Genomic DNA, 15,230 nt, shown 5'->3' on the forward strand with positions numbered 1-15,230 from the left:
GTTTTCGAATTAGAAAAGGAAAGGTCTAAGCCAATATGCGATTAAGCCGTGCCGCGCGAATTCGTAGGACGGCCCACTCGAGCGGTGGCGGCGGCGGCGCGCAGGGAGAGGAAAGTAATGCTTCGTTGCCTAGCACAGCTTGGCAAGGCGGTTCTATGTGTTTCGCCGCATCGCGCCTACATTATCCAAAAATGTTATTTTAACTAAAAATGTTATTTTAAATTTTCCTTATACATTTCTTATCATTATAAATCGCGTTATTTAGCATGATTAAATACTTTTATTATAAAAAATTATTTATTATCTATAACATACTGCTCATTAATCGGCAGAGCAGCAGTTGAGTCCCTTTCCTTGTAAGTTACAGATTTTTTTAATGTAATGAATATGGGCATTAAATTTATTGGATAGTTTAATGAAAATAAACTAAAACACTCAATTTTCAATTAGTGTTTTTCAATACATTTCAGTTTTCAGTTACTACAAACTTAAACATCTCATTAACATACATATAAATAATCTTTTTAGTGACAAAAAATGTAAGTGTTATTCATCAGTGAACATTAAAGATTAATAAAATTTAAGAACGTTTTTAATGAACGTTTCTAATTAAACTATAATTGAACTTGTTAAACGGTAAGAAACATGTGAAAAAAAACCTCAGTTAAATGCGTCATTGTACATGAAATAATATATCTGGATTTACAATGTAGCGACTATCTACGCGAGCTTATTCTATAATTTCAGTGTACATGCATTAACATGTCAAAAAATAAAACTAACTCCGACTAAATATAGCATAAAACGACGCGACGAAATGTGTCTCGAAGCGTAATTAAATAGAAACATTGTATAATAAAGCAAGCGGAAAGGTATCGCGACGATCAGCATACGCTTTGCGTAATTCTCTAATTAATTACATCGCTTAACATATCTATAATTGTGTTAAAACGTATATAATTATATTTAATCGTGCTAAATAATGTGATTTATAATAATAAGAAATGTATAAGGAAAACCTAAAATAACATTTTTAGATAATGTAGGCGCGATGCGGCGAAACACATAGAACCGCCAGGCTGTGCTAGGCAACGAAGCGCTACTTCCCTCTCCCTGCGCGCTGCCGCCGCCGCCGCCGCTCACGCTTGAGTGGGCTGTCCTACGAATTCGCGCGGTGCAGCTTAATCGCATATTGACTTAGACATTTCCTTTTCTAATTCGAAAACTATAGCGAGTATCTCAAAATAGTATAAAAATTTTTTATTCCCTTTGATCCATTCTCCACCCCCAATGTGACTCGTACCCATCTTATGAGACACCCTATATATATATATACGCATACAATACCTTATTTTAATTTTGAATATTTCGAAAAGTATACAAAATAAAAAAAATGTGTTTGAAAATGTAACAATTCGAGAGGAAAGAGTATTTTGGTTACGTAATATTTTTTAAATACAGATATCAAAAAGATAGTTACTTTTGTTTTTCTTAATTATATGATTTTTTTACACAATATGTTTCTCTAATTATTCTGCATACAGAAATATTAAGATAACGATGTTAAAAATCCAATAATTTATAAGATATTTTATATTTTCTTCTGGCATAAATTGACATAAAATATTAAACAATTCGTATTATTAATTTTTTGATATCTCTATCTTAATTTTTATATGAATAATTAGAGGAATCATTAAGTAAAAAAAATATAATTAATTTCAAAAAGTGATAGTAATCTTCATACCTATATGACATCTCCATTTAAAAAAAAACATGAAAATACATTCTCCCAGTTCCACTTTCATCTGAAAAATTTTTTAGTATCCTCAAAAATAAATGAAATATTCAAGATTTTCAAATTAAATGGATCACTTTATGCATACAAAAACAATTCATTTCAACTGTATAAAATAATCGCACATTTTGAACCGATGACAAATTAGAACTATAGTTTAAATTGAATTCTATTCTAAAAATATATATTTCTCGTATGTGTTCTCGTTTTTATAGTTTGATTAATTATAACAACTAATAAATTTATTTATAGACACGTCCACTTACAACTATGCCTTATATCACGCAAACTAAACAAAATATTCAACATACAAATGTCACTACAAATGTTATGGTATTTTATACATACTATAATCGTATGTATCTGTATATATGCGGTGCTAATAGGTGAGATGAACCTATTTTCATTAAAAAAGGCTGTTGAAATTTTAATGCACTGTCCTTTCATTCTGCATACCATCTTATTTCTCACTTTAAATTACGCATGTCAAAGTATTTATTACAAGGTATAGTAGAATTAAAATATTACTAATTATTTGTAACTAGAACAATAAGTACAAGCAACAATATTTAAAAAATGAAGTTACACATCAAAAATTTCTTCTAAATAACGCTATCTTATTTATTGGATATAAAATTTTCAATTTTACTACAGACTTTTATATTGTATAAAAACAATTTCAGATAAACGAGACAGTAGCAATTCTTCATAAATTGTCCAATTATAATCTCGATGAGGCTTTACATGAACAAGTAAATAATAACAACAAAATTTGTATACAATGTTAACTATTCTATACGTAATTTTATTAGCGCACATGTTTAGATACCTGCATGGAAGTTTAGATACCTGCATAAATTTTATCAAATTATTATATGCAAGAAATTGGAACATTATAAAATAACAATTGTATTACTCTTTTATGTTAGGATATTTGTGCACAGTACTGTATACATACTGTATACAGTAACATCACGTAGATATATAAGAATACATAGGCTAGAAAAATTTTTATAAATAATTTTTTATTTTATATGTCAAAAGCGAATATTTGAAATTTATATTATCAATGTTCTACAAAATAAACATTATGCATTTGGCTTATAAAATTAAAAATATTTTATAAAACTTTTGCAATTAGTGTTAACGTATAATATATATATAAGAACCTTATTATATACAGGCTGTCCCGTAATTCATCCGACAACACTCGTGGATAGATAGAGTAGACTAAATTGAATCGAAAAGTTTTTTATCATTTTGCAATTTTTATAATAGTTAATAAGATATTAATTGCTAAAAAATGCCGAATATTAGTTTTCAATAATTTTTTTCTCAAATACTATCAACTTTACAGAAAATTGCAAGAGAGAAAAATTTATTTTCTTTTCATAAAACTCTAAAAATTTTTTCAGAATTTTTTATCAACTTTTTAGTACTGCGTTTTCTTATTTTTCCCAACATGAGAAAATACTGTATTAAAAAATTCTAAACAAATTTTGAAAAAATTCTTAAAATTTTATGAGAACAAAACAAACAATTTTTATCTTTTGCTGTTTTTCTGTAAAGTTGATAGTATTTGAGTAAAAAATGATTAAAAACCAATATTCAGCGATTTTTAGTAAATAATATCTTGTTAACTATTGCGAAAATTGCAAAATGGTACCTTTTGACTAACAGTTTAGTCTGCTTTTCTTGTTCACGAGCGTTATTGGATGAATTACGGATAAATTATCCTGTATAAAACGACATTAAATTAGTAATAAATATTAAATCCGTAATAACAGTTAAATTCGTAATAAATGTTAAATCAATTAAATTCATAATGTTACATCCAGTTTAAATTATTTTTAATTATTTCTATAGATAGTTACTGATTTTTCTCCAATGTGCCATTAACTTAACTAAAGAAACGGAGTTGAATAATTTAGCTCAAAAAAAGATATTAACCCAATAATATAATTAATCCAAATTTAATTTAATAAGTACATACAATAATATGAATGCTGTTTACTTTTAAATTTAAAAAATGATTGAATTTTTACTCATATTAATGTTAAAAAATGTTATTTAACCTATGGGATTCTCCTTCTATGGGATTAGGGATTGCTTGTTTGATACAAAATGTAACATAACAAATGTTTTAATTTTTTACAAATCCATTTGTTTGAATTTATGCAAGTATCCAGATAGTCATAAATGTCAGTGCATAATTAACATTTGTTAAATTATTTATTTCAATTAGATTTTACAATTTATATTGCAAATAAAACAAAGAGAGGTAAAATTTAGCATGGGACTTCTCCATTTTGGATATAATTCCGTTCTCCAGGTAGGTTCTATATTAAATAGAAATATAAGCGTATATAATAGAAAGTACACAATAGAAGAACAAATATGTATTATTGTACATGTATTGTACGTATAATAATAAAATAAATATACATACTCAATCTTTCGCAAATTACATCATAAATGTCTAAATAACACCATCATTTTTAATCATTTCTCGTTTAACTGCGTTTTTTGCATTGTTATTTCACATATCAAAGTTTTCTTTTACGTTAATTGTTTTCAATTTAAAATATTTTTATTAAGTATAATCAAAGCATACTTTTTTCAGTTGTACAGCACAGTTTTGGCCTTCCTGATAGTTTTAATACAGGTATATGATCCATAATAGACTTTCTATTCTTTCTAATGTATGACAAAAATGGTTTGATTATGGTTTGATATCAACATATGTGTATGTGTGTGTGTGTGTGTGTGTGTGTGAGGGGGGTGTGCGCGCGCGCGCGCGCGTGTGTGTGTGTGTGTGTGTGTATAGTTAGTTAAATGTATGTTAAATGTATGTTTTGATTAAACCAAATAGAATTTTTGATTGTTACATGACTGAATTCGAAATTTTACTAGAACTAGAACGTTTGACACTAGAATATAAGAGTTATTATTATAATATATTGTATTATATTATAAAAAATTATTTAATATTTCAGATGAATTTAGTATTTGTTGTTTAGACATGCAACATTACCAAATTTTGATTAACGTTAACTTCGACAAAGCATATTCTAGCAGTTCGATAACTGTGCATATATCATGCGAAACATGCCGTATTGTTTTATATTGTACGTATTGTATCCCATAGTAAAGTGAAACGTGCTGTGATGTGTCATAGCTAACAAGAAAACGTCTTCTCTGTCAATGTAATTTTGAATAGCGTGTAGAAATTATTGCAATATGTCAATCCATTAATTTGAACTTCTGTGTGTCACATTACTTTGTAAGAATCTGATAATACAATATAATATTAAATTGTTGTGTAAATACATTTGCAAGACAAAAGCATCGCGTTATGGATATACTATCCTTAAGAAATAGTGTTTAGAAAGAACTATTCAGTAACTATTGATATTTCACCAGTAACTAATGAAATATTATCAGTTACTGAATAGTTAATCAATATATTGAAACAAAATACTTTTTTCTTAAGATATTTACAATAATTTTTAAGAAAATAAAGTTAGTGAGTACATTTTTTAATCCCTTTTTTTTCTCTTACTTTTTAGTATATTATAATTCGTGATTTCCCTACAATCCCTAGAAAATGGTATGTCTTAGATAATTTTTAATATAGTTAAATCAAATTTTACAGACTCTAAATTTTAAAATTAAAAATAAACAATCTATAACAAGACCAATAAGAATCACAGGCTGATGAAGATGCCAACGATTAAAATCTATACTTAATCTATACTTAATCGATTGTGTGGAATCTTCTTTATTTTGAACGTTTCGGCTTTCTTTGGAATTCTCTTCAGCAATACATATTTCAAATCTTAAATCATTGAACCTTCCGTCACATGTGAGTCACTAACAGATTCCCAACTGAAGTGGATCCTGATTTGACATATATAAAATTAAAATTGAGTCAATAGAAAAAAACCAAATTCCAGTAACTTATCTCAAATGGGAAGTTCAACAATTCTATGAAGTTGGAGGTTTATATAATTTATAATTTACTAGTAAATTATTGAAACAATTATCTCAGTTTTATACATATTCACTATTTATAATCTTCTTCGAGTAATCAAAAGCATTTAACGGACAATTGATCCGGATTTTTAATTGGAAAAGAACATTCTGCAAAACAATTCATGGAATATCAATTTCATGAAAATCGTTTCAATAATTTACTAATTAATATAAACCTCCAAAGTTTCATGGAATTGTTAAACTTCCCGTTTGAGGTGAGTTGCTGGGATTTAGTTTTTCCTATTGATTCAATTTTAATTCAGTCAAATCAGGATCTACTTCAGTTGAGAACTTATGACTCACATGTGACGGAAGATTCAATGATTTAAGATTTGAGATATGTATTGCTGAAGAAGACTCCGAAACGTTCAAAATAAAGAAGATTCCATACAGTCGATTAATGATATAGATTTTAATCATTAGCCTATGATTCTTATTGACTTTGTATAGATTGTTTATTTTTAATTTTAATATAGTTACAGTTAATCATTTATTGTAACAAAAGACCCTGCCATAATCTCATAAAATTTGAGTTTTTGGTAAAATTGACTGAAATTTTGATATGTTGTAGCTTTATCCGTGTGAAGTTGGTTCCCCAACTTTTGAAAAAATTAACAGTAATAAACAATTTATTCAGATATATAATGTGTATAATACACAATAAGTAAAAAATAAAACGTTCAAAACTGGATCTTAAGTGCTTTAAATTCTAACATCATAAACAATTAAAACTAAATAAAAATTATAAATAAATACATGTTAATATTCCATTAATAAACTCATTCCATTAATAAACTCAGTATCGAAAAAAGAAATGATATAACAAGAGAATAGTTCTAAAATAATATCAATTATATTACACCCTTCTAATGTGTATTAAATATATAATAAATTGGTATACTTTGTACATTTCTTAGATCAACATCAACAAATATAACGATGGAATGTATTACATAATATTACTCACATAATATTATTTCACTTTGTACAATAAGAGTGTCGTTAGTACTTAGTAAATCTGTTACAAGTATTTGTGTAAAATTATTTTATCGCTCTTGATTTTTTAAAGATGATCAAGAAGTATCATAATACATACTCATTAACGTATATATTATTCATTATAGTTATAAAAATACTTATAATAATAATTACAATAGATCCTCGTGTTTTTCTATTTCTCTTTCGAAGCTTTTGCTCTTTTATTGGCAACATAGATAATCCATACAAAATTAATCAAATTGACTATCAAGACTCTCAACTGAAAAAAAAAGAACAATAATTGTTATTAATAATTGCTTCCAATAATTTTTAATATTGTCTATAAATAATTTTAATATCAAAAAAATAATATAAAATATATAAAGAGTAAAAAGAAAAATACAATATAAAACAAAAAAATTTTCAATTTATATTTTATATGTATATATAAATATAAATTGAAAAGGAATTTCTAATTAAGATTTTTTTATATGAAAATAGAGAAATATCTAGAAAGTATTGCAATAAGATAATATGCATGTTACCATTGGTGGAACATATCTTATGTTGATATAGTGAAACAATGTCAAATATTTCAGATTAGCCATCAATGTTGGTAAATATAATTTTTGCATCTGAGCATATGCCACTTGATGGGTTTTGCCCTGCAAACAGATTTCCCTTTAATGTTAAATTGCAAAAGAATGTCAAACATAATAAATTAAAATACTTTTGTGAGTCTCCAAGCATAATCAAATATAAGTAAAAATATTTGTATGAAATACTATAGTTGTTGATGTATAAATAATATATTTATAAAGCGATAAAGTAATTTGCAAACAGTTGGATTGTACTTATTAAACAAAGTTAACTGCAAACATTTGGATTCTGCAAATAGAGTTTATACTTGATTTCTGCACAAAAAAGATTTAGAGTCGAAACATTTGCAATTAATTTTAGTAAATACATTCCAATTGTTTGTGAATTATATTTTCTTTGTAAATATTAATATATAAATATATTATTTATACACTAACAATCGCGGAAGATCATATAAGGCATTTACTTTTACATGTATGCCTATATACAATACATAGTCTATAGTTTACATGTTTATATGTATATGTACGTAGGCTTGCCTAATAATTTTCTATAATATTATTTAATATTATTATGTTTAGATAGCATTGTTTAATTCACGGCATTATAATACATTTTTATCTTATGCTTACAAAAGCAGCTATTGCAACAGATTATGATCTTCATACCTCAAAGATGGCAAGTAGATAAAGTGCAAAAGCTTGGAAACACGGTGTGTAAATAAGTCTCTCTATTAGAAGAATTCCTAGAGGATGTTTCACAAACAATTGTATATATGTATAAAAGTAATGGGGTACCGGACCTCCAAACAATAATCTGTAACAACATTCGTGCATGAGATTACGTAAATTTTTCAAAGCTATTTTGTTAACAGTGCATATGATAGTCACCCAAATAGAGCAAAAGCCAAGATACTGTCTTCATTAAGCTGCTTGACGCCGGATAATTTCTGAGATACCACATTTCCAAGAGCGCCGATAATACAACTAAAAATAATTATACATTTCTTGTTTCTATCATTACCTAATTTAACAATATATAATAATTTAAACATATATATATTATAATAAATTAGGTTTATAAAAACATGTTCACTGAAATATTGTCTACATATATAATACACATATATATAATATATAAATAAATATCCAGTAAGCAGCTAGAGTTAATATTAATACGTTGATAGTTTGCCAACAGAATATTATGGCAGATTGACTGCAAATATATTAAGGTCCAGTTTCACAATTCACACTGTTAATCAAGATTTAACTTATTCCTCATCTCTTTTCTAGAATTCTAGAATTGGAAAAAAATAAGGAATAAGTTGAACATCGGTTAAGAGTTAATCATGAATTATGGAAATAAGTGTAAATGTTTTGTTTATTTGCAGATATAATCTGATGGCATATTGATGCAAAATTTGTCATTTTGTAACTCTTGAATGGAATATTATTTAAATAATTATGAAACATTCTGTTTAATTTTTGCATCTGCCATCACATATTTTGTTAATGAATTCTGTTATATCTTGCTGACATACTATCAACAAAATTTATAAACTTTGTGATATCTGTTTTGAATTTAGCTATTTGAGTAAATACACGTTTTTTGATAGATGTGTGTGTGTGTGTGTGTGTGTGTGTGTGTGTGTGTGTGTGTGTGTGTGTGTGTGTGTTGTATATAATTAAAATATAAAAAAGATAAAATATTATATCATTAATCACAATTGCTGTGATATAATGCATGCAGTGCATTATATTACAACTGGCAATAATGATTAATAATGTATAATATCTTTTTATATTTTATTTATATACACATACACACACATCTAAAAAAACATCATAAGTGTATTTACTCACATAACTAAACTCAAAAGATATATCTGTACAAAACCTAATTCTACTAATGTAGTATAAGATTAACTTTAATCTCTCAGTTTAACTTAGCGTTTTTTTTTTCTAATTCTTAGAACTAAAAGAAAATAAAAATTGAACCGAAATTTAAAAAAAATTAAATGAATCTTACATTAATAGAATTGAGCCTTATTTCTTAGAATTAGAAAAAGATAAAGAATTAGTTGAACCAAGATTGAAGTATAATATTAATATAAATGGACATTATATATTGTCATGTATACATCTAGAGTTTATTATGTAGCAAGATTCTGCCTTGTTACCTCGTTATAGCTTTTGTTTTTAAAGGACTGTAGTAGAGCCGTTGTAAATATGCGCCGATGAGACCATAAAAGATATTGACAGGTTTGGAAAGCACCATTTTTTCGTATCAATTGCTATATGTTCTCAACTTTTTAGACCTAGAAGACACGATTTGTACGATGAGTCGCGAAAAACACGGATCATGCGATAAAAAGCGGTGCAAAGTGCAAACCACCGTCAGCTGATAAATAGTAGGTCTCGATTGAATCATTTCATATCGCTCTTAAGATGAGTCGCATTTTCGACAATTTTTTTTGTATTTATTCCATTGCGATTTGTATAAAAACAATAGATGTATGAAGAGCACGAATATGTTAAGTGTTCTGATAAATATCTTGTATAATTACAAAACTTTCTCTCTTCTCTCTGAACGAGTTTTTAGAAATCTACCTGTGCAACTCGATTGGGCCAGAATTCGACAATCGATTTTTTCAGCTGTCAAGAATTGTCACGAATTGTCTCGAATACGACAACTTCATAGTTCGAATGAACTTTTGAATGATACCAAGAATGCGCAAAAATAGTGGAGTTTTTTTAATTCGTATGATTGAGCAATCGCATTATGCGCAAATGCTTTTATTTCAGAAAAACTAAATCTGCACATAATATGCAATTAATCGATGAATTTAAAAAAATTTGCCTAATTACGAAATCTCTTGAGAATTTACGAGGCTTTATAACCTCGATTCGAATCAGACTTCGACTTTAGTTTTTCCAGAGTATCAGTAATCGCTTCAATCTTTACAAGATTTTTAATTTAAATAATTGGGAAAAAATATTTCATTGACTCTGTAGAATATACATACGAGATCGAGACACGTACGATTGATCTATGAAATTTGTGTACGACCTTCAACCCGAATTGGCGAAAAATCGAACCTGTTCTTCAGTTCTTTCGGAACTGATCAATCGCGAGTTTGACAAAACGCGAGAGATCAATTTGGGATCGATTTGGATACGAAGAAGCGGGACACTCAAATCTGTAGCTTCGGTCAATCTTACTCAATGCCGATGTTACAAAAACCGATGTTTATATAGATTATCCCTTTACCACGTGATTGTTTTATATGTAATCTCTGGAAAATATATTCTCTATCTTCTCTACCGTGTAAAAGATGCGACGTGGTAGTAAATAAATCATCGTGCGGAGTATAAAGTAGGTACTCGTTGGAAGCATTGTAATGCACGATCTACAATGACAATAGCAGTAGTAGATTAAGGAGTAGACGTAGAAATCGACCAATCATAGTTGATTATTTTTCTCATTGATTATTTTTTCATTGAACTATGATTGGTCGATTTCTATGCCTTAATCAACTACTGTTACTGTCCATTGTAGACCATGCATTAGAGTATCGCGCATATCATAATTGCAATACTTATTATTAGTTACATACCTAAATTGCAAAAGTGATTTAATATATAATAATATAATCATACAAAGAATAGAACATCTAAAAGTATTCAATATAGCGGTAAGTATTCATAGTCCGTTCTTATTTCAAGACTGTCTTAAATAATATCTTAAGATGCTAATATGATTCGCTGATTAGTTCGTAATTTCTTAAGACTAATGCCCGTATTCATAGTCAGATTTTGTACTTAGGCTTCCTTAAATTTATCTTTAGATGCTCAGCAACCAATGAAATAATTCGTAGAGTATCTAAAGATAAATTTAAGGAAGCTTTAAATATAAGGCCTGAATATGAGCATTAGGTTGACGTCCTATGAAGTGGAAATTTACAGCGGAACGGAACAGCGAGACCAATCACGACCGCAGAAAAGAAAGCAAAATAATGCAGAGTTGTGATTGGTCTCACTGTTCCGTTCCGCTGTAAATTTCCGCTCCATGAGATACCGGCCTTAAAACGGTCTTTAATATAAAGATCTGATTATGAATACCTTCCAAAGAGTGACTTTGAATAAACCTCGATTAATTTAATCAATTATAATCTCGCTCACTAAAAATTTCTAATATTGTACAACATAGTTTATATATTATATATAATGTAATTTCTGTGGCAAATAATAATAACAGTACCAATTGAATGGCTGCGTTCAGCAGAATATTTATTTTACAATTGTTGGAAGTTTTCTTCCTTTTCTTGCTGATTGGGTTATGCTTTTAGATCAAAAGGAATGGTCCTATCTCAGCAGATAATCAAAATGGTTGCAAAACCGTTATATGTTATGTTCTACTGAATGGCAGTCAATGGCAGTGAGCGCTCGCTGTTATTGATGTATTCTTCCAGATCTAAAATACTTTGATGATCTAAAAGAATACATAAATAATAGCGAGCACTCACTTAACTGTTAAGTCCACTGAACACAGTCATTGGTATATTCTTTTAGATCATCCAATCAGTATTTTGAATTTGAAAGAATAAATCAGCAGTGAGTGTTCACTGCAATTGTTGAGTCCATTCAATGCAGCCATTGATGATTGAAGAAATTATTCGACTGTAATTGATCAATTTCTTATGACTTAAGCAGAACCTTCTAAATGGTCACATGATCATGTCCCCCCAGATTTCAACCGTAAGCAGGGGGTAGATTGTGAATCTTGAATTAAGGTGAAAATTACAAAAGGACAAATTCATTAGAATATTCATAATTTAATTGGTTAATACCTAGTAATCATTGCTCACTTTCGTAATTTTCATCTCATTTCAAAATACACAATCAAAGGCACTCCAGGCACTTTTCAATGTTACCCCTTATGTTGTCCCTTCAACGTTATCTTTCAGTCTTCCCGCCACGCGCGTTCAAAGCCATCGCAAGTAAGTATAAAAATATAACTCTTAAGGTGCAGCTACAATAGATGGAATAAGAATTTAGGAATAAGGAATAATGATATCAATTTATCAAAAATCGTGTATTGTGGCTACACCATTATAGGCCTTTTATGGCCATTCTATAATAAGTCATTAGTCATAAATTAGAAGTTAAAAGTTGGAAATTGATGACTGTGATTGGTCAATTTCCAGCTTCTGACTTCTGATTTATGACTAATGGCTTATTGTAGAAAGCTCATAAAATGAAGAGCACAGACTCTTGCATAACGCATAATACATAAAGCCGATTCTACATTAATTGCAAGCCGATCGCAAGTTCGTTGTGACAGCCAATATGAAGCATTGATTTCAAAATGCAAGCTTCAGATTGATTGTCGCAACAAACTTGCGATCGGCTTGCGACTAATATAGAACCAGCTTAAGACATAAGAAAATCTAATCAATCAGAGTTCTTTATTTCATGGAAAGGAAGGAAACGAAGAACTTTGATTGGTATATTTTCTCATGCATTACGTATTACGTTATGCAAGAGTCTGTGCTTCCCGTTTAGGGCCATTCCACACAAACTTGTATAGCCATATGCATAAAGAAAATTATCCAATCGCATTTCTCTTATAAAGACACACATAAAATGTTATTGGATAATTTCCATTATGCATACGTTTATGCGACTATGCAAGTTGTGTGGATATATCTTAACACAAGAAACGCATCTTGTGCATAGACTTTATTCAACTCGCATCATCAGATATCTTACCACGTCGATAAAGCAGACCGCTCAGCTATCACCGAGCAAGCAGTAAATCGAGTGGACTGAAGTGGACGCGCCAGTGGGACTATCTAATCCCTACATCACTTCGGTCATCGGTTTCCTGGTCTCTCTATCTTTCTCAGCGAAACGGTTGATCGATTGACTCGCGTTGATCGTTAGTCCGTCATATCATACGTGGATCGCGTGGTACCCGTGTCCGAATCGTGTTTGTCGTGTCTGTCGTGTCGTGCTGTTATCGCGATTCGCGTGTCGTATATTCTACATAAATCGTATCGTGTATCGTAAAATCGTATATCGTGTCGTCGCACTATTTCGCTCACTGAGCGCAATCCGTTCGTACAAATAATCATCGTACTCCCAGCGCCTCATTCCCAGAATAAAGGCATCATCGAGCGTGTTATAAATCGTCGTGGTCTGCCGTGCACGGGGATCGTAGCGCCGTTAACGTCAGTTAACGTTAACGAGGGAGCTTGAGCTCGGAGTCGCCGACTTCGTCATGCCGTCGGCCGCGGTCACGACGACGACGGCGACGACGGCACACTCCGAATCGGAAAGAGACGCGTTCTCCCGCTGCTGATATGGGGCCACTGACCGAGCGTTTGGTCCTGGTCTCCGTGGGCCCTCCCTGCTTCGAAAATAAATAAAAGTCTCGAACGGCTCTATAAGGAGATCGTAAACGACGTCGACGACGACGACGACGACGACAACGACGACGACTACAACGACGACGACGACGACGACGACGACGTCCTCTTCTAAGGTAGACAACCGGGCTCAGGATGGCCTCGACCTCCAGCAGCGATGTCCAGGTGCTAATGGGCAAGGGCAAATGCGGAGCAGCGGCCTACATCAGCCTGGCTACTGGTCGGGACACCGGGACTAATACGAATCCGCCGTATCTCAATGAATTGCTGGATGTCCTGCTGAATCCCAGCAAACCCATCGATGACTGGGAGACCATCGATTGGTGCAAGTGGCTCATGGCTGGTGGCCGGACACCCGACGAATTCGCCAATACAGGTGGTTATTCATAATAAAAAAAATATGGTCCTGCAAAGAAGGATGTATAACTAATGATGAAATTAATAGCTTAATATAGGCCTATAAATTTACACCAATTGTTTAATTATTTATATCAAATTTATAATTCTTTATTAAATTGTTTTAATTTTGTCAGTGCATCTGAAGGATACGAGTGTACTAAGGTGGTACAATATAATAATAAATCAAGATGATCAATTAAATGTATATACATTTACAGGTATTGTCGAAATTAAGATAATTTAATAGAAAATTGCTAATTATATGAGTATTAAACAAGTGGTATAAACTAGGACATAAATAAAATAATTTTACATGGACATGATAAGGTCTCATCACGTAAGTTTCTTAATTTTTAAGTTAAAATGTTGCTGATGAAGACTCAAACTAGAATCGAAAAGTACATTGTTATACGTTTTTGTATTTACAACTTTTTGTTGTGGAAAATTAAGATTGATCTATTAAGATAAGTATATATTATCTTTGATGTCAACTCTTATCACTCGCTTTATTTTCATTTTTGACATTAGACAATAGACTTATGTAGAAGTTTTTATTATTAAATATTTTAAATAGATAATATAAGTTATCGAGGTAGTACAGATACTGTAATGTGTCAATATAAAATAATGTATTTTTCTATAGAAAATTTACAATGTTTTATAGAACATTGTTCCTATTTGTTGTCATTACTTGTAAATATTGTGTGTCTTTTTCAAAGTATTGAAGTATTGACGCTGCAGGTCAAGCATAATTTTGCAATCATGTTTACTTGCTGAGACAAAATGTTAATGCTAGAAATCTCTATTGATTAATTGAAGAAATTTATTGCAAATATTTATTGAAATTTAATTTGCAACACAAAGTATGGAATGTTGTAAAAATTAAAGTCAAACTTATATAATTTACACATTAATATGGTTAAATTAAAAATGGAAAACAGTAAGAACAATGATATTTATTAATAATAATATTTATTAATAAATACAATT

At 29.9% G+C, this 15,230-nt stretch overlaps 2 protein-coding genes across 4 annotated transcripts in view; one reads left to right on the plus strand and one right to left on the minus strand.

Moving 5' to 3' along the window:
* Positions 1 to 6,972: 6,972 nt before the first annotated feature.
* On the minus strand, positions 6,973 to 10,561 carry LOC108693123 (PXMP2/4 family protein 3). Of its 2 annotated transcripts, none has more exons than XM_018201870.1 (6): positions 10,454 to 10,561; positions 9,591 to 9,728; positions 8,302 to 8,397; positions 8,080 to 8,227; positions 7,357 to 7,476; positions 6,973 to 7,091 (listed from the first exon to the last, which is right to left on the minus strand). In XM_018201870.1, exons 2-6 carry the CDS (start codon positions 9,686 to 9,688, stop codon positions 7,005 to 7,007), a joined length of 549 nt encoding a protein of 182 aa, XP_018057359.1. In that variant the 5' UTR covers positions 9,689 to 9,728; positions 10,454 to 10,561; the 3' UTR covers positions 6,973 to 7,004. The 2 variants fall into 2 exon arrangements, with proteins under 2 accessions (XP_018057359.1, XP_018057358.1); XM_018201869.1 differs by having other exon boundaries at positions 10,437 to 10,561.
* A 2,741-nt stretch (positions 10,562 to 13,302) lies between these two features.
* The window catches only part of LOC108693137 (E3 ubiquitin-protein ligase UBR3), a 30,624-nt gene continuing 28,696 nt past the window's right edge, over positions 13,303 to 15,230 (plus strand). The window contains exon 1 of one of the 2 annotated variants that reach the window (XM_018201885.1): positions 13,303 to 14,217. In XM_018201885.1, the coding sequence (XP_018057374.1) occupies positions 13,977 to 14,217 (241 nt within the window). In that variant the 5' untranslated portion in view covers positions 13,303 to 13,976. The remainder of the gene's footprint in view (positions 14,218 to 15,230) is intronic. The other variant, XM_018201886.1, reaches the window with a different exon arrangement.

Source organism: Atta colombica, unplaced genomic scaffold (assembly GCF_001594045.1).
Source record: "Atta colombica isolate Treedump-2 unplaced genomic scaffold, Acol1.0 scaffold88, whole genome shotgun sequence".
In the NCBI taxonomy this organism is placed as follows: Eukaryota; Metazoa; Arthropoda; class Insecta; order Hymenoptera; family Formicidae; genus Atta; species Atta colombica.